The sequence below is a fragment of the Pan paniscus genome, chromosome 2 (genome assembly GCF_029289425.2).
Source record: "Pan paniscus chromosome 2, NHGRI_mPanPan1-v2.0_pri, whole genome shotgun sequence".
Lineage (NCBI taxonomy): Eukaryota > Metazoa > Chordata > Mammalia > Primates > Hominidae > Pan > Pan paniscus.
Genome location: NC_085926.1, coordinates 4421593 through 4442756, shown reverse-complemented (window position 1 = coordinate 4442756; position 21164 = coordinate 4421593). Strand labels below are relative to the sequence as shown.

General features: G+C 41.0%; 1 protein-coding gene across 6 annotated transcripts in view; it reads left to right on the top strand.

Annotated features, from left to right (window-relative positions):
• The window catches only part of SUMF1 (sulfatase modifying factor 1), a 696570-nt gene that overhangs the window by 38091 nt on the left and 637315 nt on the right, over nt 1-21164 (top strand). For all 6 annotated transcript variants that reach the window (XR_010111383.1, XR_010111382.1, XM_055109476.2 and 3 more), the window contains 4 exons: nt 8426-8508; nt 10443-10565; nt 11332-11446; nt 17618-17731. Coding sequence is in view for 4 of the 6 variants with exons in the window: in XM_055109476.2 (XP_054965451.1) it covers nt 8426-8508; nt 10443-10565; nt 11332-11446; nt 17618-17731 (435 nt within the window). In the remaining 2 variants the exon portion in view is untranslated. The remainder of the gene's footprint in view (nt 1-8425; nt 8509-10442; nt 10566-11331; nt 11447-17617; nt 17732-21164) is intronic.

Genomic DNA, 21164 nt, shown 5'->3' with positions numbered 1-21164 from the left:
TTGGGAGGATTGCTTGAGGCCAGGAGTTCAAGACCAGCCTAGGCAATGTAGCGAGACTCCATCTCTACAAAAATTGAAAAAATTAGCCAAGTGTGGTGGCATGTACCTGTAGTCTTAGCTACTTGTGTGGCTGAGGTGGGAGGATTGCTTGAGCTCAGGAGTTCAAGGTTACAGTGAGCTATGATAGTGCCACTGCACTCCAACCTGGGTGACAGAGCAAGACCCTCTCTCCAGAAAAAAAAAGGCACAAGAAGAACATTAGATATACCCATAATCTCACCACCCAGAAATAATCATCACAAACATTTAAATATATGTTCTGCTAATATTTTCTTGGGATATGTGGGTATGTGTGTGGGTATCTCTATATATTGATGTATTTTTAATTGAATTTGTACAAACATTTTTGTAACTGGCTTTTTTCACTTTCAGTAAAGGGCAGACATTTATTCAAATTTTATTTTTTCAGCATATAATTTTTAATGACTATGATGTATTTGTTCAAATGGTATGAAATAAATGATTCTGAATATTGTCACATTGCTTTCAAGATAGGTTATACCAATTTACAGTTACTTATTTGATGAAAATGAGTAAAAATTGTTTTTAAATAATAAAAAATATTTCTCTCATTTTTGTTAATTTTTTTTACAAGCTCCAAATCAGTTCCCCCTGCCCTGATAATTATGCAGATCTTAACTGAAAATGAGTAAACTAGATCACTTTTAAGGCTTCTTTAAGTCCATAGATTCCTTGGGCCATTTTTTGCACATTCTCAATAGTGCCTAGAAATTCTGCCTAGAATTTCCACTCCTTTCTTAAGGACATGAAATGTTTTGAGTGTACTGATGACTGCGATGGTGTGCCTTGGGAATGCAATGTATTATAGCATGAGGAATTTCACTAAGAACTGAACCAAAAAGTATTGAAAAGTTCAAGTCTGCCTGAAGTTTCATAAATATTTTTACCCTGTTTGAAAAAGCAGGCATTTTTCTCTCCCATGCAGTCTATTAAGTCATCAGGGTACCTGATTTAGGATTTAATTTGAAGTAAGCTGTCAGACTTGACTACCTACTTTCATGATGAATTTGTTTTTAGCCTTTATTCAAGCCTCATTCTTAGCTTTCCACACTTGTGTTGGGTACTGAGGAAATATTTTTACTGTGTGCTCTTTACTCCATTTAATTCCTTCAGTTGCTAAGTTCTCCTCTGGTTTTATTTATACTTCATGAATTTGAGCAGATCTGTAATTTCTCATTGTTCACTGATGCCAGTTGAAAAATTCTCCCGGGTTGTTTTTATAGGGGTAGCTGTCATGTTTATACTATGTTTCAAGAAACGTCCATCTTTTAAATTTGCTTGTCTAAATGCATTTAATTTTTAAGAGAGCAGTTGTAAAGTTGTGCACTTGACATCTTTACACTTGAGTATGCATAATTATACAGAGCTTTCTTTTTCCTGTGCTGATTTTATTCTGGGCTGTGTGTGTATAAGAAGCATAATTTGCCACCTCTGGCAAGAATAAAGGCACCTTTGCTGTCTTGTTTCCTTTTCTTTAATTCGCTACTACAAGTCTGGTTATGTCCCCAGGGAGAGGTGGGAAAGTCTTTGCTCTCTGAAGTCCATTTCTCAAGGGGACCTCAAAACTCACATGGGTCCTGTTTACATTGTAATTGGTCACTGGCTGGCTCATACAGCTGTTTCAACTTAAACCCTAGACAGTTGCTATGGAGATGGTTGACTAGAAATAGGTCATGTTAAAGTCCTTTCTCCTCTGGATATAAGGGAGTGCTGTAACTCTGGAAATTGTCTCAGTTGAGCAGAGAATGTGTAGGTGGACAACCACATCCAAAAAAGATTGTCTCTTTTTAGGTTGAGGTTTATCATAGATGCCAGTCCACTCATGCTGCTGCTTCTGCTCTGTAAACAACACACCTGAACACTATTCCTGTTAAAAGGAATTATAGATGTCACAATCTGCAGTATAGCCTTGATGAAATGCCTAATATATGACTCTTAAAAGGTGTTTGTTTTGTTAAGTTCCTAAACCTAGTAGAATAGCACTTATTTTCAAGACAGAACCAGGAGTTCAAGAACAAGTTATTTGAAATGTTTAGAAACAGTGACACTTGGAAAAGGAAAGCGTCTAGTGAGTTTGGATGGGATTTGCCCTAAATTTGACCAGAAAATATTTGACATTCCAAGGGAAACTTGCGCAGGATGAATGAGGCCCTACCTCTGATTTCGTCAGTCCTCAGTTGTGGGGTGACTTTGATTACTTGTCTTTCCTTCTTCATGTGTGAAATGGGAAAATGGTTTCTGACTCTGCATCTGACCATCACAATGGTGACTTACGATCTGTCTTACAGACAGACAAGTGTGTAGTTTGGTTCCCTTACAGGGGCCCAAGCTTTCTGAAGTTTGGAGGTTGAGGAATGTGGATCCCTCCTGTATTCTGTTTACCCCTCACACCCTCCCTGATATGGTTTGGCTGTGTCCCCAACTAAATCTCGTCTTGAATGAATTGTAGCTCCCATAATCTTTACGTGTCATGGGAGGGACCCGGTGGGAGGTGATTGAATCACGGGGCTGGGTTTTTCCCGCACTGTTCTTGTGAGAGTGAAGTCTCATGAGATCTGATGTGATCTCTGAGATCACATGGTGATGGTTTTATAAAAGGGAGTTCCCCTGCACATGCTCTCTTGCCCTCTTGCCTGCTGCCATGTAAGGCGTGCCTTTGCTCCCCCTTTACCTTCCACCATGCCATGATTGTGAGGCCTCCACAGTCATGTGAAATGTGAGACAATTAAACCTCTTTCGTTTATAAATTACCCAGTTTCAGGTATGTCTTTATTAGCAGCATGAGAATGGACTAATACACTCCCCTTGCCCTACCCTCATGGTGCTGCTTGCTTTAGAGAGTGGGTTAGTTTATGTGTAGATGGTTCTCACATCATGACTGTGATGGAAGATGGTACATCTTCTTGAGAAGTCTTTGGAAGTGACACATGTTCCAACACTTCCTTCACCCCTTAGCCCTTGGTCACTTTTCTCAGTTGATCAGTACTCTGAAAAGGGTGAACTGGTGAGTGGAGGGGGCTCAAGCTGAACAGATATGGGGGTAGATTTTCACTAATTAGAATATATGTTCTCTGAAAGCTCTAAGAGAATATTGTAACATGTAATAACATAAATGAATAGTAGTAATAATGACAGCTAATACTCTGTACCAGGTACTTTTCTAAGCACTTTACATGTATTTTTAAATTTAATCCTTATAACATCCCCAGGAAGTAGATAGTATTATTTTATCCCCACTTTGCAGATGAGTAAACCGAGGCCTGAAGGGGTTAAATAAGCAGCTGAAGATCTTGTAGCTTGTAAAAGGTGATACTGTTGTTCAAGCTTAGGCAGCTTGACTCCAGGGTCAGATACTCTTACCACTATGCTACTATGAACTGTGTATTAATATTTAAGAAGAGTAATCTTTTTTTCCCTAATTATCATAATACAGTAGATAATTTGCTCTCCTCAGAGGACATTTAGCAATGTCTGGAGACATTTTTGTCTGCCGCAGTTGGCATGGGAGAAGAAGGATGCAACTGGCATCTAGTGGGTAGAGGTCAGAGACACTGCTAAACATCCTGCAATTCATAAGACAGTCTCCCATAACAAGGTATTTGGCCTAAAATAGCAGCAGTGCTGAGGTTGAGAAAACCTGTGATAGTGACGCACACTCATTCTAAAAATGTCTAATAGTACTCTCCTGATCCTTCGCTTATGTTAAGTTTATGTATATTCTTCCAGACATTTTTTTCCTGATGATACTAACAAACATTGTTATGCATACATTTTATAGAAATGGAATCAAATGTGTATTCTATAGGTTACCTTTATGACAGTATATTATTTTCATATTTCCATGTCAGAGTGTATTTTGGTAACTAGCCGTATAGTATTCCTTTTTTCATGGACACCAAGGACAGTTGGGTTATTTTGTAATTTTAAGTTAGAAACTATATTATGTCTAGATTTACTATACATATATCTTTGCATACTTGCTTCAGGTCTTACTATTTTGGACCAAAACACTAGGTTGCGGCCTTTGGTCAGGGATAGTGTTGTCGTGGTGTCCTCTTTCTCATGCTTTGGCCACAGTGTGCTCACGTGTTTTTTCCATCTTACTGTGCACCTCATTGAGATTGGTGATCATCATATAGCTCCATGACGTTAAGTAAGTAGTGTGTTTTGGGTTGCTAGGGTAGCATGAAAGATTTCAGAAAGAATAGTTGCTGGGAAAAAAGAAAAGCGGGTGTCTAGAATGAGAGAAAGTGTGAGTGAGTAGGTGTGTGTATAGCAGAGGGTGGGGTAGCGGGTGGAAGGAGATAAAAAAACTATAGTACTAATATGTGTAGGGTGATATCTGGACCCATCAATTTGAATTTTAGAGACATTTATCAAGGAAAATGAGATGACTAATTGCACATTTTCTATGCCAATTATTGCAACTGAGGAATTAATTTTTGTATTAAGCTGTTCTTGCAATTGCTATAAACAAATACCTGAGGCTGGGTAGTTCATAAAGAAAGAGGTCTGTTTGGCTCCTGGTTTTGCAGGCTATACAGGAAACGTAGCTCTGGTATCAGCTTTTGGGGAGGCCTCAGGCCTTTCGATCATGGCAGAAGACGAAGTGGGAGCAGGCGCTTCACATGGTGAAAGCAGGAGCAAGAGAGTGAGGTGGAGGGAGGCGCCATACACTTTTGACCAGATCTCCTGTGACACAGTGAGAGCTCACTCATCACCAAGGGGACGGCCCAAGCAATTCATAAGGGTTCTGCCCCAGTGATCCAAAGACCTCCCACCAGGCGCCACCTCCGATATTGGGGATTATATTAATATTTCAACATGAGATTTGAGTGGGGATAAATATATAAACTATATCAATTATTATATGTAAAATAAATACTTTTAAAACTATTTAATATACCAATTGTCTTCAATCATACTCTGAGGATTCCTGGGACTTGTAGATCCCCTCCAAGAATCAGGTTCAGTGCTAGCCATACAGTCGCTGCTCAATAAACATTTGTAACCAGATTGAATTGAGAGGAAAAGGAGAGTAGAAGAGTATGGGCTGAGAGGCCACTAGAGAGAAGCCCTGGGGACTTCTATACATAAACTGACTTGAGGGAAAGCTCCCCTTTGAAAAAGGGGTAGGCTCCAATCCCATCCAGGTTGCTGTGAATGCCGTTAATTCATTCTTTTATGGCTGAGTAGTATTCCATTGTGTGTGTGTGTGTGTGTGTGTGTATCACAGTTTCTTTATTCACTTGTTGATTGGTGGGCATTTGGGTTGGTTCCACATTTTTGCAATTGTGAATTATGCTGCTATAAACATGTGTGTGCAAGTATCTTTTTCATCTAATGACTTCCTCTGAGTAGATACCCAGTAGTGGGATTGCTGGATCAAGTGGTAGTTCTACTTTTAGTTCCTTAGGGAATCTCCATGCTCTTTCCGTTATTCTAAGTGAAGTAACTCAGGAATGGAAAACCAAACAACATATGTTCTCACTTATAAGTGGGAGCTAAGCTATGAGGATGCAAAGGCATAAGAATGGCCCAACGGACTTTGGGGACTCAGGGGAAGTGATAAAAGACTACAAATTGGGTTCAGTGTATACTGCTTAGGAGATGGGTACACCAAAATCTCACAAATCACCACCAAAGCACTTACTCATGTAACCAAATACCACCTGTTCCTCAGAAACCTATGGAAATAAAAAGTTAAAAAATAAATAAATAATTTTTTAAAAAAAAAAAAAGGAAGAAAAGAGGGTAGGAAATGGCAGGGGCCTTCTCCTGTTTAAGGCTTGTGTTTGCCTCTACTAAAGCTGTGCACTCAGCTGTTCCACTCCACCATGTACTGTCGGCAGAAATGCGTACATATATTTGCCAAAAGCCACAAACTCTTTTAAGAGTATTCATAGAAGCAGTACTATTCATAATAGCCCCAAACTGGAAACTACCCAAATACCCATTAGTAGTAGAATGGACAAACAAATCATGTTTTTTTTTTTTTTTAATCACTAATGATGAAATATTTTAAGACACAAAAGGGTATGAGAAAAAAAGTCATTCATGGAGGTTAACATATTGCTACATTTTGTCATTCTTTTAAGCTTTTTTATTTTTATTTTTTAATTTAAGAACTAGAACCTTCTGGTGGTGGTGCTTAGTGTTGGGGACAGGGTAGAGTTGGGAGAATGATCTGAGGATCCTCCTGAAACACAAGTGTGGGCTGACCTGAGCTTTCACTGCAGCTCCTCCCTTGACACTGAATGAATTACCTGTCATGGGCACCTAAACCTGCACAGCCCAGTCAGTGAGAACAGCCCCCAGATGAGCTTCTACAGTGCCACAAATGAAATAGAAAGAAGCCATGCCTTTTCACTCCCCTGTTCTCTGTAAAATAAAACACCTTGCTGTAGTGTCATTTAAGGACCTAATGCCTTCTTTTGTTGAAATATTTTAAAAATTGGGTTTTCCCATCAAATTGTGATTGAGATATCATGAATGTTCTGATTGTGTTGATGTGAAAAGAGAATGAACAAGAATGGGGCTTGGTGTTTTCAGTGATTGCTGTAATTGTTAGCAGGGACATATTCTCCCTTAACTTCTACTCAGACAAGCTCAAAAGGATGAAAACAATCAAAGAGTAACATTGTTGTGGGGATAACCTTGAGTCACTTTCTTTTGTATTTGTATTTGCATTAGAAGAATCATTTGCAGGCCAGGTGCAGTGGCTCACACCTGTAATCCCAGCACCTTGGGAGGCCAAGTTGGGCAGGGATCACTGGAGCCCAGTAGTTCAAGACCAGCCTGGGCAACATGGCAAAACCCCATCTCTACAAAAAATACAAAAAATTTAGCTGGGCATTGTGGCGCACACCTGTGGTCCCAGGTACTTGGGATGGTGAGGCGGGAGGATCACTTGAGCTGAGGAGGTCAAGGCTGCAGTGAGCCATGACCGTGCCACTGTTCTCCAGCCTAGGGGACAGGGTGAGACCCTGTCTCAAAAAGAATCATTTGCAACATCTGTTCTTTAGCTAGTATTAGCAACAATGATTAGTTTTTGTGGCTCTCCTTGTGACTGAGTGTCATGGGGCCATAGTGAGACTGGTTCCCTTTACTGAGTGCTTGCTGAGTCATTAACCTCAGTTGCTAAGGGCATAGTCATAAGTCCTGTATGCGTGTTATATTTCCTCCTTGTAATAACCCAAGATATAGGTGCTGTTACTATCTGTATCCCCACATGAGAAAACAGGCTTGGGGAAAGAGGTTAAATAAGTTGCCTAGGGTCACACCGTGAACAGCAGAGCCGTGATTCAAATCTCATTTTGACTGGCTCCAAAGCCTGTGTTCCTAACTAAACCATTCACTAACTGAGGACCACTGACTGTTGTTATTTTGGTTAACAGAACCATAAAGTAGGAGTTAAGGTTCTAGTTACTGTTTGCTGAGCATTTTCCAATCTTATCTCATTTGACCTCTGTATTCTGAGTTAGGTGAGGCAGGTGGGTGTGCTCCCATTTCACAGACAAGGACTAGGAGGGTCCAGACAAGTAGTGAACTTGCCCAGGGTCACCCAGCTAATGTTGGGTTGGAAGTTGAATCGGGGTCTTTTGAAAATACACCCCATTTTTTCTTCTGTGCTTCAGCTTGATCTCTGACCACCATGGTTGACCTTTAGCCTCACATTTAATTGTAGGGTTAACTCTGTTTCCTCATCTTTTAAATAGGAGCAGCACTACCTGTCTCACTTGTTAGAGATTATAGAGGATTGGCTAGCCATGCACTTTTTAAAAATTCTTACAGAGGCCGGGTGCGATGGCTCACTCCTGTAATCCCAGCATTTTGGGAGGCCGAGGCGGGCGGATCACAAGGTCAGGAGGAGATCGAGACCATCCTGGCTAACACAGTGAAACCCTGTCTCTAGTAAAAATACAAAAAATTCGCTGGGCGTACTGGCACGTGCCTGTAGTCCCAGCTACTCGGGAGGCTGAGGCAGGAGAATCGGTTGAACCTGGGAGGCGGAGGTTGCAGTGAGCCAAGATTGCAACCCCTGCACTCCAGCCTGGGCGACAGAGCGAGACTCCATCTCAAAAAAAAAAAAAATTCTTATAGATATACACCATTTAAATACACACGTATTTGTTTGCTGTGATGCTTTATGATATGAAGTAATACTTTTTTGTTAAAGATTTATTTACATATAAGTCTTTATTTTGGTATTCTGGCAAATGTATTTGTTTGGTAATCCAAATGGAAGTTGAAGGCATTGAGATTTTTGCTGCATGTACTGAGTTGATATTTTTCTAGAGTTGATGTTAGTAGCTAACATCAGCCTGTTCTGGGTTGCTTTGAGGTTGCAGCTGCTCCCTGGTGGTTACCTGTGAAAGGCGCTAACTGGAGACACCCAGAAGGGCCTGACTCTACTATTCTGCACAGGTGAGGCTGGTCCCTCTTTCCCCAGTTGACAAGTTCCATTGCAAAATAGATACCCTTTGCTCTTGCGAAAGAACTCAGTGGGCATCTTCATCTATAAAATGATAAGAATGACAAACCGTAATTGATTGGTAGGAAAATAAGATGGCGGGAAATAATGTATGTAAAGACCCAAACACTGCACCTTGCTCATAAGAAAGCTCTTAATTAGTGGCCTCTTTCTCTCCTCATTTGGCTTGTCAAAGAGTTGCCTCTTCCCAGTTTCCCTGCTCCTTTTGAGAGGCCTATTCCAAACCTCACGACATGTTTAATCTTTACATTCTGTTTCTGTTATTAGCGGGTCTATGAGGAAGAAGACGTCTGTCTTATGGATAAGTAATTGCGTCCTCCCGGGTTGCCACTGTAGAAGCCCAGGCCTTGGGTATAGGATTCACATGATCTTGAGTTCCAGATTGGAATTCTTTGAAGCCACCATCTAACTGGAAAACCACAGAGAGCCAAGTCGGTCAGCAAGTCTCCAGGGTGGCAAGGAAATAATTATCTCAAGCAAAAATAGAGTAACGCTTTAAACCCTGGAGATGGAGCAAGGTTTGGGTTAGGACTCAGCATCTCAGCAGCCCAAGAAACCTGCTCTCCTAACCTAATTTTTCAGATGCAGTTTTTAAGTCTCTATTTTTAACAACATTCCTGGTTATTGCCCTTATTGTCGGGGAGCTGGGAGTATAGGAAGTTCAGCTTTAGGGATATAGGCCATTGACAAATGTCAAACATCTTTCAAAGCCTCAATTGGAAGCCGCTGTGCTGCAATTAGGCTTCGAGGTGGAAAGTCATAGGATTCCTGGGTTTCTCAGGTGGACTTGGCTTCTTAGCTCCCAGTTAATATCTGCTTTCCTGAATTTAGTAACAGAGGAAAATGCTAAGGGAGGAAGGAAAACCCAAAAGGGGAATGTATGTTATCCATGCAGTCAACAGCGATGGATCTTCTGAGAAGAGTACATCTGTTGTCTGTGCTGGAAACAGTGACTGGCACATGATAGGTACTCAGTAGATGTTTGTTGAAAGAATAAATGAAAGGCTTGGTGTAATTACTGTGGGGAATTCAAAGGTGTATAAGGAATGGACTAGGAATTTGTAGCCCACTTTAAAAAAAGTGAGCAGGGAATTCAGCCAAAGCCAGCTAGTGCTGGGTGAATGAGTTTATCCCCTTTTTCTCAGTTTTTTTTCCCCAAACTTCCACACCCTTTATACCCTCAGGAAAAAAAGACTGGCCTCTTGTAGAGGAAAAGTACAAAGACACAGAGTTGAAAGCCAAGGGTCACAGGTTGGGTTCTCTGGAAACAGAGGCTGAAACAGAGTTTAGGATGCAGAATGTTAGGGTCCCACACCTGTAGAAAGCAGGGGCCAGAGCAGGACTGGGCAGAGGGAGAAGTCAAAGCCACAATGCAGGTCCAACCAAGCTCCACCCAACACAGGGGCCTCTAGGGTGTATATGGCCCATAGGTTGAGCCACTGTAGGCTGAAATGGCTGGCTCTGTATGCCCCTGCTGTGGTTGGTTAGTCACTGGTTTCTCTGAGATGGCTGTCAGCTCTGCTGAACCCCAAAGGAGCTAAAAGCTTCTGCTGCTGGCCCTCCTAGCAGCTGGAGTATCTCCGCATCTGCCATACCAATGACATTCTGTGGGAATCCAAGCCTACAAAGTGAAGAAATGTTTTGAGTCTAGTTCCCAGTGGAACTGTAACCCATTTGGGAGCCTGGGTTGTCAGAAACCGTTGGTGGAGCATGACAGATGCAGCATGGCTGGGGTTTGACTTAAGGACCAGGATGACCTCAGTGTCACAGACTGAACTGAGGGGGATTATGGGCGCTTTGCTGAAGCCAGTTCCTGCTTCTTGTTCTGATTGGTGTCACTTTTCATTCTACTTTTGCTCTTCCCCAGGCCGGATCATCCAGTTCTCCATGTCTCCTGGAATGATGCGGTTGCCTACTGCACTTGGGCAGGGAAGCGGCTGCCCACGGAAGCTGAGTGGGAATACAGCTGTCGAGGAGGCCTGCATAATAGGTATTTAGAGGATCTCATTTTGCCTGACAATATGTTGGTCATTTGAACAAAGAAACAACAACAAAAAACTCCATGGAACTTACTTTGGTTAGAAAGTTATAACGACAATAATTCTTTTTCTTATTTTTCCACAAAATTACTTAGAAGACACTGGAGAATGGGTCACAAATCTTTTATCACCCCTAAACCAAGTGTCTGGCCAAGTGGGCTCCCTCCAGCCCCAAAGCAAGTCCTAGCAGTTCAACCCCCTTGAGTTACATATCACTGCTTAGAACTTCTTGGCAGACTGCCCTGCTTTTAGCATTTTCTTATTTTAGGCATCTCCTGAAGCAGCGGTATGTCTCTGCTTCTAGAGCCATGAGACAGAAAACTCATGTTGGGTTCACATCTTCTAGGAAAGGCTCCTTAAAATAGCCCAGGCTTTATAAAAAAGTGTGGTGTGGTGGTGCCTGATCACACTACCATATAAGTCCAAAATGAGGTCTACTCTCCCAGCTTTCTATAAGTCCTTCTTTTAGTTTTGTGATTTATTTCAGGCCTCCTGAGTACCTGGGCAAGACTGAGACTGTTGTGGATGTGACATGAGAAGTTATAAGGAAACTGAAAATAAATCCTGATTAAAAGCTTTATTTATTTATATATATATTTTAACTGGCTCACTCAGAACAAGCAAGCAATGTTCTCTTTTTCATTGCATCCCTTCTCTTGACTTTCATCCAAAACCTGTGCCTGTTTGACAGGCTGATGCCTGTGTCTCTTCTGACAGACTTTTCCCCTGGGGCAACAAACTGCAGCCCAAAGGCCAGCATTATGCCAACATTTGGCAGGGCGAGTTTCCGGTGACCAACACTGGTGAGGATGGCTTCCAAGGAACTGCGCCCGTGAGTAATGAGACCTCTGCAGGAGGGTGGCAGCTGCTGAGAACTGAGGCTCCCAGTAGACATGGGGTGAAAGGCATTGCTCACTTTGTGACTCACACGATGTTCCCTTCGTGTATGCATTCACTGTTGCACGTAGCAAATACTAATAATTAATCAGATTTTCTTTTTGTATAATGGATTTCCCTTTCTGATTCCATAATACTTACTGTAGATTATTTGGAAAAATGAGAAGACTATAAAGGAGAAAGCTAAACTGTCCTGGAATTCTACCACCCAGAAATAATACCTGTTAGCATATTGGTGCATTTCTTCCCGATTTGTTCTCTGTGTTGATGATGCTAATAATGGCATGTAGTTATTGAGTGCTTGCAATGTGCCGGGCATTGTGCCAAGGCATTTGCATGAATTGTCTCATTTACTGTCCATTCAACTCTGTAAGGTAGGTACTATTATCCCCATTTTCCAGGTGAGCATTCTGAGGCACAGAGAGGTTAACTAACTTGCTCAAGGTTACACAGCTGGAAAGCGGCACAGCTGGAATTTGAACCAGGTCGGTTTGTTTCCAAAGCCCATGCTCTTAACTACCGTATTTGCCAGCATATGTGTTTCTGGTGTATATGTATCATATTTTTTTACATATTGCATTTAGGTGAGACTGGATACAGTATTTAAAATCCTACTATTTTTTCCTGCCTATATCAGAAACGTTTCATCTGTCATTGGCAGTATGCCGCAAATACATTGTCTTTCAGCAGCTGGATAACCTCTCATAAATAAACCCCAATGTATTTACTGGAAACACGTTATTTCTGTTTTTTTTTTTCTACAGTGAACATCTTGTACATAAATATTAACCTACGTCTTTGATGATTTTTGAAAGATAGATTAGATTCCCAGCAGTGAAATAATTCAAAGTCTAGAAAACTTTCTGGGTAAGAGTTTCAGATATATGGCCAAACTGTTTTCCAGAACACTTGGGGCATGTTTTCCTCTATTGGTGTATAAGAAATCTTTTCTCACCGTTCTTTTGCTGGCATAATCATATACTCATAAAGCCATGTCTTAGTCTTAGTCCCTTTGTGCTACTGTAAGAAAATACTACAGACTGGATAATTTGTAAACAACAGAAATTTATTTCTCGCAATTCTGGAGGCTGGGAAGTCTAAGACCAAGGCAGCAGCATGATTGATGTCGGCTGCATCCACCAGAAGGGACTAATGCTGTGTCCTCCCCTGGCAGAAGGCAGAAGAAGGGCAAAAGAGCACTCACTTCAACCTTGAGCCATTTTATTTACTTATTTATTTATCTATTTATTTATTTTTGAGATGAAGTCTCACTCTGTCACTCAGGCTGTAGTGCAGTGGTGTAATCTTGGCTCACTGCAACCTTTGTCTCCTGGGTTCAACCAATTCTCCCATTTCAACCTCCCGAGTAGCTGGGACTACAGGTGCACACCACCACACCTGTCTAATTTTTGTATTTTTAGTAGAGACAGGGTTTTACCATGTTGGCCAGGCTGGTCTTGAACTCCTGACTTCAGGCGATCCTCCCGCCTCAGCCTCCCAAAGTGTTGGGATTATAGGCATGAGCCACCGCACCTGGCCCTTTGATGATTTTTTAAAGATAGATTCCCAGCAGTGAAATGATTGAGTCAAAGGTTAGAAAACTTTCTTGGTAAGAGTTTCAGATATATGGTTGAATTATTTTCCAGAACACTTGGGGCATGTTTTCCTTTATGGGTGTACAAGAGTTCCTTTCTCACCATTCTTTTGTTGGCATAATCATATACTCATTTGAAATGAGCTCCATTCCAAAGACAAAGGTGATGGCTTTTGTGGCCCTCATTTGGACAAGACCGTGATAATCATTTCTTTTATTTTTCTGTCTGTCTGTTTTTTTTTTTTTTTTGAGATGGAGTCTTACTCTGTTGCCGAGGCTGGAGTGCAGTGGCGTGATCGTGGCTCACTCCAACCTCCGCCTCCTGGGTTCAAGCGATTCTCCTGCCTCAGCCTCCTTAGTAGCTAGGATTATAGCTGTGCACCACAATATCTGACTAACTTTAGTATTTTTAGTAGAGACAGGATTTCGCCATGTTGGCCAGGCTGGTAGGTGATCCTCCCACCTTGACCTCCCAAAATGCTGGGATTACAGGCATGAGCCACTGCGCCTGGCCTGTGATAAGCATTTTTGATGAACCAAACGAATGATATAAGTGCCATATAAGTGTCATAGTCATTTTAGCAAAAGACTATGACAGGGTTTTCTTGGACAGTTATGCATACTTGACAGCATTTGCAGCTACAGTTTCTTTTCTATTTAATTACATGAGCTACCAAGGAATATAGAGCCATTTACTCTTCTAAAATCAGTGTACCTTTTCAAAAAATACAATGTTCAATATGAAATAAGGACACTCTACAGATGTTTAGAATTGGAATTTTTGACTGAAAGTTCAGCATATGTGTAGGAAATTGACCTGAAGAAGTTGCCATGGAAGTTACTAAAACAGATTAGAACATTTACTGGGAGTCCTAAAGGAACCAATTTGACAAACAGGACTAGAGGAGAAAGCAAGCAAGCCAGCCAGAGAGAGACAGCTGCCATCTGTGTTTAGAATGAGTCTTAATGAGATCTCTATCTTATGGAAATCGTTTACACGTAGTATCTCAAGTCCACCTAAGCTGCTCTTTTGTGTCCACATGCTCTGGTCAATTGGAGCAGGAATTTAACTTTGATGATGAGATGGACTACAGGGAAATAGTTCCCTGACCTGGTATTTCATGTATTTAGTATTTCAGGTCTGATTTTATTTATTTGAGACAGGGTCCTGCTCTGTTGCCCAGGCTGGAGTGCAGTGGCATGATCACAGCTTACTGCAACCTCAGCCTCCTGGGCTCAAGTGATTTTTCCACCCCAGCCTTCCAAGTAGCTGGGACTACAGGTGCACACCATCATGCCCAGCTAATTTAAAATTTTTTGGGGGCCAGGTGCGGTGGCTCATGCCTGTAATCCCAGCACTTTGGGAGTCTGAGGCAGGTGGATTGCCTGAGCTCAGGATTTTGAGACCAGACTGGGAAACACAGTGAAACCCCGTCTCTACTAAAATACAAAAAAATTAGCCGGGCGTGGCAGTGTGCACCTGTAATCCCAGCTACTCAGGAGGCTGAGGCAGGAGAATTGCTTGAACCCAGGAGGCAGAGATTGCAGTGAGCCGAGATCAGGCCACTGCACTCCAGCCTGGGTGACAGAATGAGACTCTATCTTAAAAAAAAATTTTTTTTTTGTGGAAGTGAGGTCTCATTGTGTTTCCCAGATTGGTCTTGAACTCCTGTCCTCAAGCTATCCTTTTTCCTCAGCCTCCCAAAGTGCTGGGATTACTGGCATGAACCCCCACACCCAGCTAGACCTGATTTTATACTGAGCAAACTATTTTGACCACAGTGAGACTAAAGAATTTACATTTTGCTATGCTGCTTGTTACACAATGATTAATTTTGGCTTTAACGCATATCAGCTTATTCATCTGAAAATGTGCCAGGAGTATTCTCATATACATTTGTTTGCTTTTGAGGTTCCTGAGAGGAAGCTTTAGTTAGTAGATTGGTTTAATAGCAGGCAGTTAACATTTTTATTTTCCTTAGTGGCATACTCACCTATGGTAATTTTAGGGGTGGTGACCTCCACATTCTACTTCACTTAAACATCAAATTATTTAAGGTGGGTAAAGAAAAAAATACCCAAACCCTTGAGTAGGTACTATTATTTTTCCCATTTTACAGACAAAATAGCACCTATATAGGTTAAGTTGCTTGCCTAGTGTTAGCTGTTAACTGTTGGTGTCACTGGGTCTGGTGCCTCATGCTTATAATCCCAGCACTTCGGGAGGCTGAGACAAGAGGTTTGTTTGAGCCTAAGAGTTCAAGACCAGCCTGGGCAACATGAGGAGACCCCATGTCTACAAAAAATTCCAAAAATTAGTCGGATGTGGTGGTGCACACCTGTGGTCCCAGCTACTTGGGAGGCTGAGCTGAGAGGATCGCTTGAGCCTGGGAGGTTGAGGTTGCAGTGAGCTGTGATTGCATCACTGTACTCCAGTCTGGGTGACAGAGCAAGACCCTGTCTAAAAAAAAAATAGTATTGATGCACACATAGGACCTCAGGCAGACTGATTTGAGAGCACCTCCACCTGTGCTCTATAAGTCTGGAAAATGATTCCTTCCTCCAGTGTTTGTTTCATCTGTTTTTGTTTGTTTGTTTGAGACGTAATCTCGCTGTGTCACCCAGCCTGGAGTGCAGTGGTGCCATCTTGGCTCACTGCAACCTCTGCCTCCTGGGTTTAGCAATTCTCCTACCTCAGCCTCCTGAGTAGCTGGGATTACAGGCGTGCACCATGCACCTGCCTGGCTAATTTTTTTGGTATTTTTAGTAGAGACAGGGTTTGACCATGTTGGCCAGGCTAGTCTTGAACTCTTGACCCCAGGTGATCTGCTCACCTTGGCCTCCCAAAGTGCTAGGATTACAGGCATGAGCCACGGCACCTGGCCTGTTTCATCTTTTAACTGCACTTGCTCCTCTGGCTCCTTTCCTTGTATTCCTGAAATAACTGAATTTCTTCTTTTCCTTCCTACCTCTCCCAGCTATTACTCTACCATGCTCTTTTTGATCATCTCCAAATTGTTGAAAAAGTTGTTTATGCCTGTGGCCTCTTCTTTCTCTTTTGAACTCTGAGCCCTATTTGAAATCTGCCCAGACAACTCTACTTTTGTAAAGGAGAATGCCTTCAGCCAGAAATTTCTCCCTCTTGTGAATTTCTCTGACATTTTATTTCCCTCTCTTACCCTACTCATCCCATTCTGCATTTCAGAATTGGATTTTGAGTTTTGGGTATATTCTTTTTTTCTCCCTCATTAAACTAGTTGAGGTCATTCATTATTTGTTATTGAAGCCCTCACTGTCTTTAGTCACTGTGCATGGAATTACTGAATGAACCAATGAATAAATACTGCTGTTTCCATAATGATTGCTGATTTTGGAAGCAGTGTGGTGAGAATTTTCAGCTTTCCAACTCATCCAAATTAAGTTCTTTTCACACTAGCTTCGTGACTTTGATTGGAGTGCTCTGAATTGCCCAAGCATCAGATGCTTCCATATTCATGTGTAGATGTGAAACCATCTGAAGCCACATGGAATGAATTTTAGTTTATTCATTCCTTCCATTCTACTTCATTTAGTCTGGAAAAAGCATGGATTTACAAAAAGATTTTTAACCCCCCAAGGATTACTTGATATACATATATATTTTTTTCATTTTAAAAATGAAATTTTTCTTTATGTTTGAGAATTTCCATTTTAAAATGTTGGGAAAAATGTTAAGCCATTAAGCCAGCAAAACTATTCTGCATTTATTATTGTTCAGTTAAAGTTTTTGTTTTTTTTTTTTTCTCCTGCTCTCCCCCCTTTTATAAAAACTCTGCACTTTGGTCCTGTGTTTGTGACAGTATTATGTGGCAGACTGTCTGACCTGCCTTTGAAATGTATAATTTTCTGCTGAAGAACGCATACCGTTTGCCTCAGACTCAGGTTTCAGAGACTGAAAACCCTGTATTACCAATACACTTGATAATGAATTCACATTTTCTTTATAAAAAGAAATCCCCTTAAGTTTTGAGGCTTAAGATAAGATGATGAGTTGGCAGAAGCTTGTGGAGAGGACAGAGCTAACTGACTTGGGGTCGCTCAGTGCTGAAAGACATTGTGTGGCCAGGAAAGCTGAGCTGTGATGACAAGACTCATATTGGGTCCAGTGGGATTTTCCTGTGAATGATTTTGAAAGTCTAAGTATCATCTATCCTCTGCCTACTCACCCAATGTTTGACACAAATTTTTGATTTATGATAATATTAGTAACTCTATTAGGAATAATTTCTCTGACTTTCATACCATTTAATATGAACTCTCTTTAGGTTTCTGAATTCCTCTAAGAGCTCAAAGCCAAAAAAAAAAAAAATGCCCCTTTCTTTGTTTTTATGTTGGTCAAATTGTACTTTGACTGTTGGAATAAAACCCAACATTCATACTCTGAAATTAAAGCTCTTGTTGCATTTCTGCACTGAAGATGTTTTTTAAACCAGGTGAATAGTTTGACAGCATTTTTCCTGTCTTTGTTTTTAGGTTGATGCCTTCCCTCCCAATGGTTATGGCTTATACAACATAGTGGGGAACGCATGGGAATGGACTTCAGACTGGTGGACCGTTCATCATTCTGTTGAAGAAACGCTTAACCCAGTGAGTATTATTCACAGAGCATGTGTCTTGGAATGGTGGCATCTGTCCTCTGGGCAGTCTGCAGCCAGGCTGTCATGTGTTTCCGAGGGGTATTTACATACTCTGGAAATTAGTCTTGGGATTTCCCTAAAGGCACATTAAGCGCATGTTTCTTATTTCAACCTCAGAGCATTTTGTAAAAATGTCTGTGAGCATGTTATCTTTTCCTGGATTGTGATGGTGATAACTATTTGAGGAAATCTGCCTATAACTTTAGAAATTATATTCAGTCTCGTAAATTTGATCAAAGCATGCATGATATATAAATAACTATAAAGTTTATTACTGTTTTATTATGAACTATTAAGATCTGCTAGGTGGTATTTATCATGCCTCTAGTTGCCTGAGTTCTGATGGGTTGAAATTTTGATTCAGCAGCATTGTTTGGAGAGAAAGAGAAAGGGTGTTTTCTGGTTAAATGTTGAAGCAGGAAGTTGTGTCATTTAGTGATTAATTCCTGAACCTCTTAGTATGTCAGACCGATGCACCTTATAACTTAGGAACAGAAGGCAACCATGTTTGTCCAAGTTTTACTTATTCTGGCATGTGAAAAATGTTGAATGCAAATAGTATACTACCCTGCCTCTAAAACCAAGCTACCCCAGCAGAATGTATACAAATTGAGACACTACATGGACATGTGTGTGGAAAGTGCTTCCTTTAAAAAGAACATCTCTGAATATTTTTTATGGTGTGAACAGATTGGGGGGAGAATATCATGCAAAATCCCATCTCTAGCAAAGTAGTCATTCATAAGTCAGTTCCAAGAATGTATATTTATAACCAAACTAGCTAGACTGGTTACTTGATGTGCTTAATTTTAAACCTGAACTTTTTGAAAAGGCTCAAAGGGTAATGATAAAGAAAATTAATTCTTCAATATCTTCTGAATATAGGATTACAGAGCAATTGAAGAAATAGACTCTGCCTGAGGCTCATTTTTCAGAATACGGGAATAAAGTTGTTGGATATGCTTAATTTTTCTTCACAGAATAACACATGGGCTGCTCATGAATAATCTAGAGAAAACAGATCTACTTTTTGGGGGCTGCAGATAAAAAAGCTGAGTTCTTTAGAAACTGTCATCCCTCCTCAGTTTCTTTTACTTTCCAGCGGGGCTGGCGGAAGTAGTGGTCAAAATGAGAATAAGGTTGTAAAATTCTAGGTGGGTTTGTAGTCGGGAGATGTCATTCTCTACTGGCAAGATGTGACTTGGCATTTGCTGTCAGAATCAGAAATAGAATTTTTTTCATCTCAGATAAAAGCATCTGCATGCTTGGAAGGGGGTGCACAAGGCCTTAGAATGCTGGCAAGTTGTGAATGTATCTATCTGACCATCTGGTGTGGAGCTGAGCGCTTGTTAGCTTTCAGTTTTAGAGCTACTTGTGTTTCTTCTAAGGATTTACAGAAAAATTCACATTTTTCTTTTCACCAATCCCAGGCTTTATCCTGGATGTTGCCCTTGCTCTAATGAAATTGTTCTCGTTTTAGGTTTCTCTTTGTCCCAGTGGCCTCCTTTGCTTCCTCATTTGACTGGGATATAATTTAACAGTTTTGAGAACTAAACCCCAAATCCTTAGACAGTTCATACTCCATAATTCAGGTCTTTATAGCTTTTCTTCATTGCCAGCAGAAAAGCCATGATCATCCCTCACCTGGGTTACTGCAGCAGCCTCCCAGAGGGCTCCCTGCCTTCCCTCTCTTTGCCATATTGCGACTAGACTGATCTATATAGAGAGCAAGTCACGTGAGGTCACTCCCCTGTTTAAAATCCTTTAATGCCTTCTTATTATCCAAAGAATAAAGTGTAAAATATTTTTTAAAAACTTAATTACTTTTATCTTTTTTTAAAATTTTTATTTTTTGAGAGAGTCTCGCTCTATCCCTCAGGCTGGAGTGCAGTGGCGTGATCTCAGCTCACTGCAGCCTCTGCCTCCCGTGTTCAATCGATTCTCATGCCTCAGCCTCCCAAGTAGCTGGGATTACAGGTGCCCGCCAGCTAATTTTTGTATTTTTAGTAGAAACGGGGTTTTGCCATTTTGGCCAGACTGGTCTCAAACACCTGACCTCAGGTGATCTGCCCGCCTTGGCCCCCCAAAGTTCTGGGATTACAGGTGTGAGCCACCATGCCAGGTCTTGTTACTTTTATTTTTAATTTTTGTGGAGATGGGGTCTTGCTCTGTTACACAGGCTGGTCTCGAACTCCTGGCCTCAAGCAATCCTCACGCCTTGGCCTCCTAAAGTGCTGGGAGTACAGATGTGGGACACTGCACCTGGCTGATTAAGTATAAATTCTTGCACATGACTTCTGAAGGCTAACATAATTTAACCCTTGCTGATCTCTCTAGCCACATCTTTTTTTTTCTTTTTTAAACAGTTAATTATGAAATGTTACAAAAATTCAGAATAGTACAGAAAATACTGTAGTGTAATAGATAACTGTGTACCTACTACATAATGTTAACAGTTTACTGTGTTTACTTTCTCTTTTAGCCAAAGAAAAAGAACAAAAACTGTTCTTCTCATCAATGCTTGATATCGTCAATATGTTTTATTTAAGGTGCTCTGGTCAGTGTGCAGGGCTGTTTCACTGTGTTTTTCAGTCATCATTTTTAAAAGTTTGTCTGATAACTCTAATATCTGGCCACCATGTTGATCTGTTTCTGTTGTTCTTGGCTTTCAGTCATGTCTTGTTTTCTCACATGCCTGGTTAGTTTTGACTGACTATCAGACATTTTATGTGAAAAATTGTGGAGGTTGAGATCTAGATAGTGTGATGTGTCTCTGGAAAGGATTTACCTTTGCTTCTAGAAACTTCTATTTCAGATTAGCTTTAATCTAGTCAGGAATTGAGATGATTTGAAGCAGAGCTTCAGTCCCTGTAATGGCCAGTCTATTTCCAGTTCCCCCTGGGTATAGTTCTTCAGGGTGCCAACCAAAAGTCTAGGGGTTTTACCATAGATCCTCCACCTTGGAGGGCCTTAAACTCCAGTTTTTTATATCCTCAGGCCATGAGTCTATTGAAAGTTCTGCTCAGCTTCTCAGCCTTACATCTGCCATTTGAGGCAATAGATCTCTAAGGAAAACAGTTTCGCCTCTCTAGGATTTGAGCCCTGCAATTCTTCACAGCTGTGGTAGTTCTCATCTGGTCTGGTTAAGTCCTATTTCTCTTTGAGATCTTAATTTATTTGCTTTTCTTCCCTAATGGACTGTGTATCTCTAGTGCTTAGCAAAGAACCTGTATATAATTATTGACCCTACAATAATACCAATTCCAGATATATGGAATTGGGGGAGTTTGGTGACTGTCCAGACTCCATGTGTTCCATAAGCAGAGGCTGGTTAGAAGAGACATTTTCAGGGAATGTTTACAACCAAAATATCCACGTGGTTA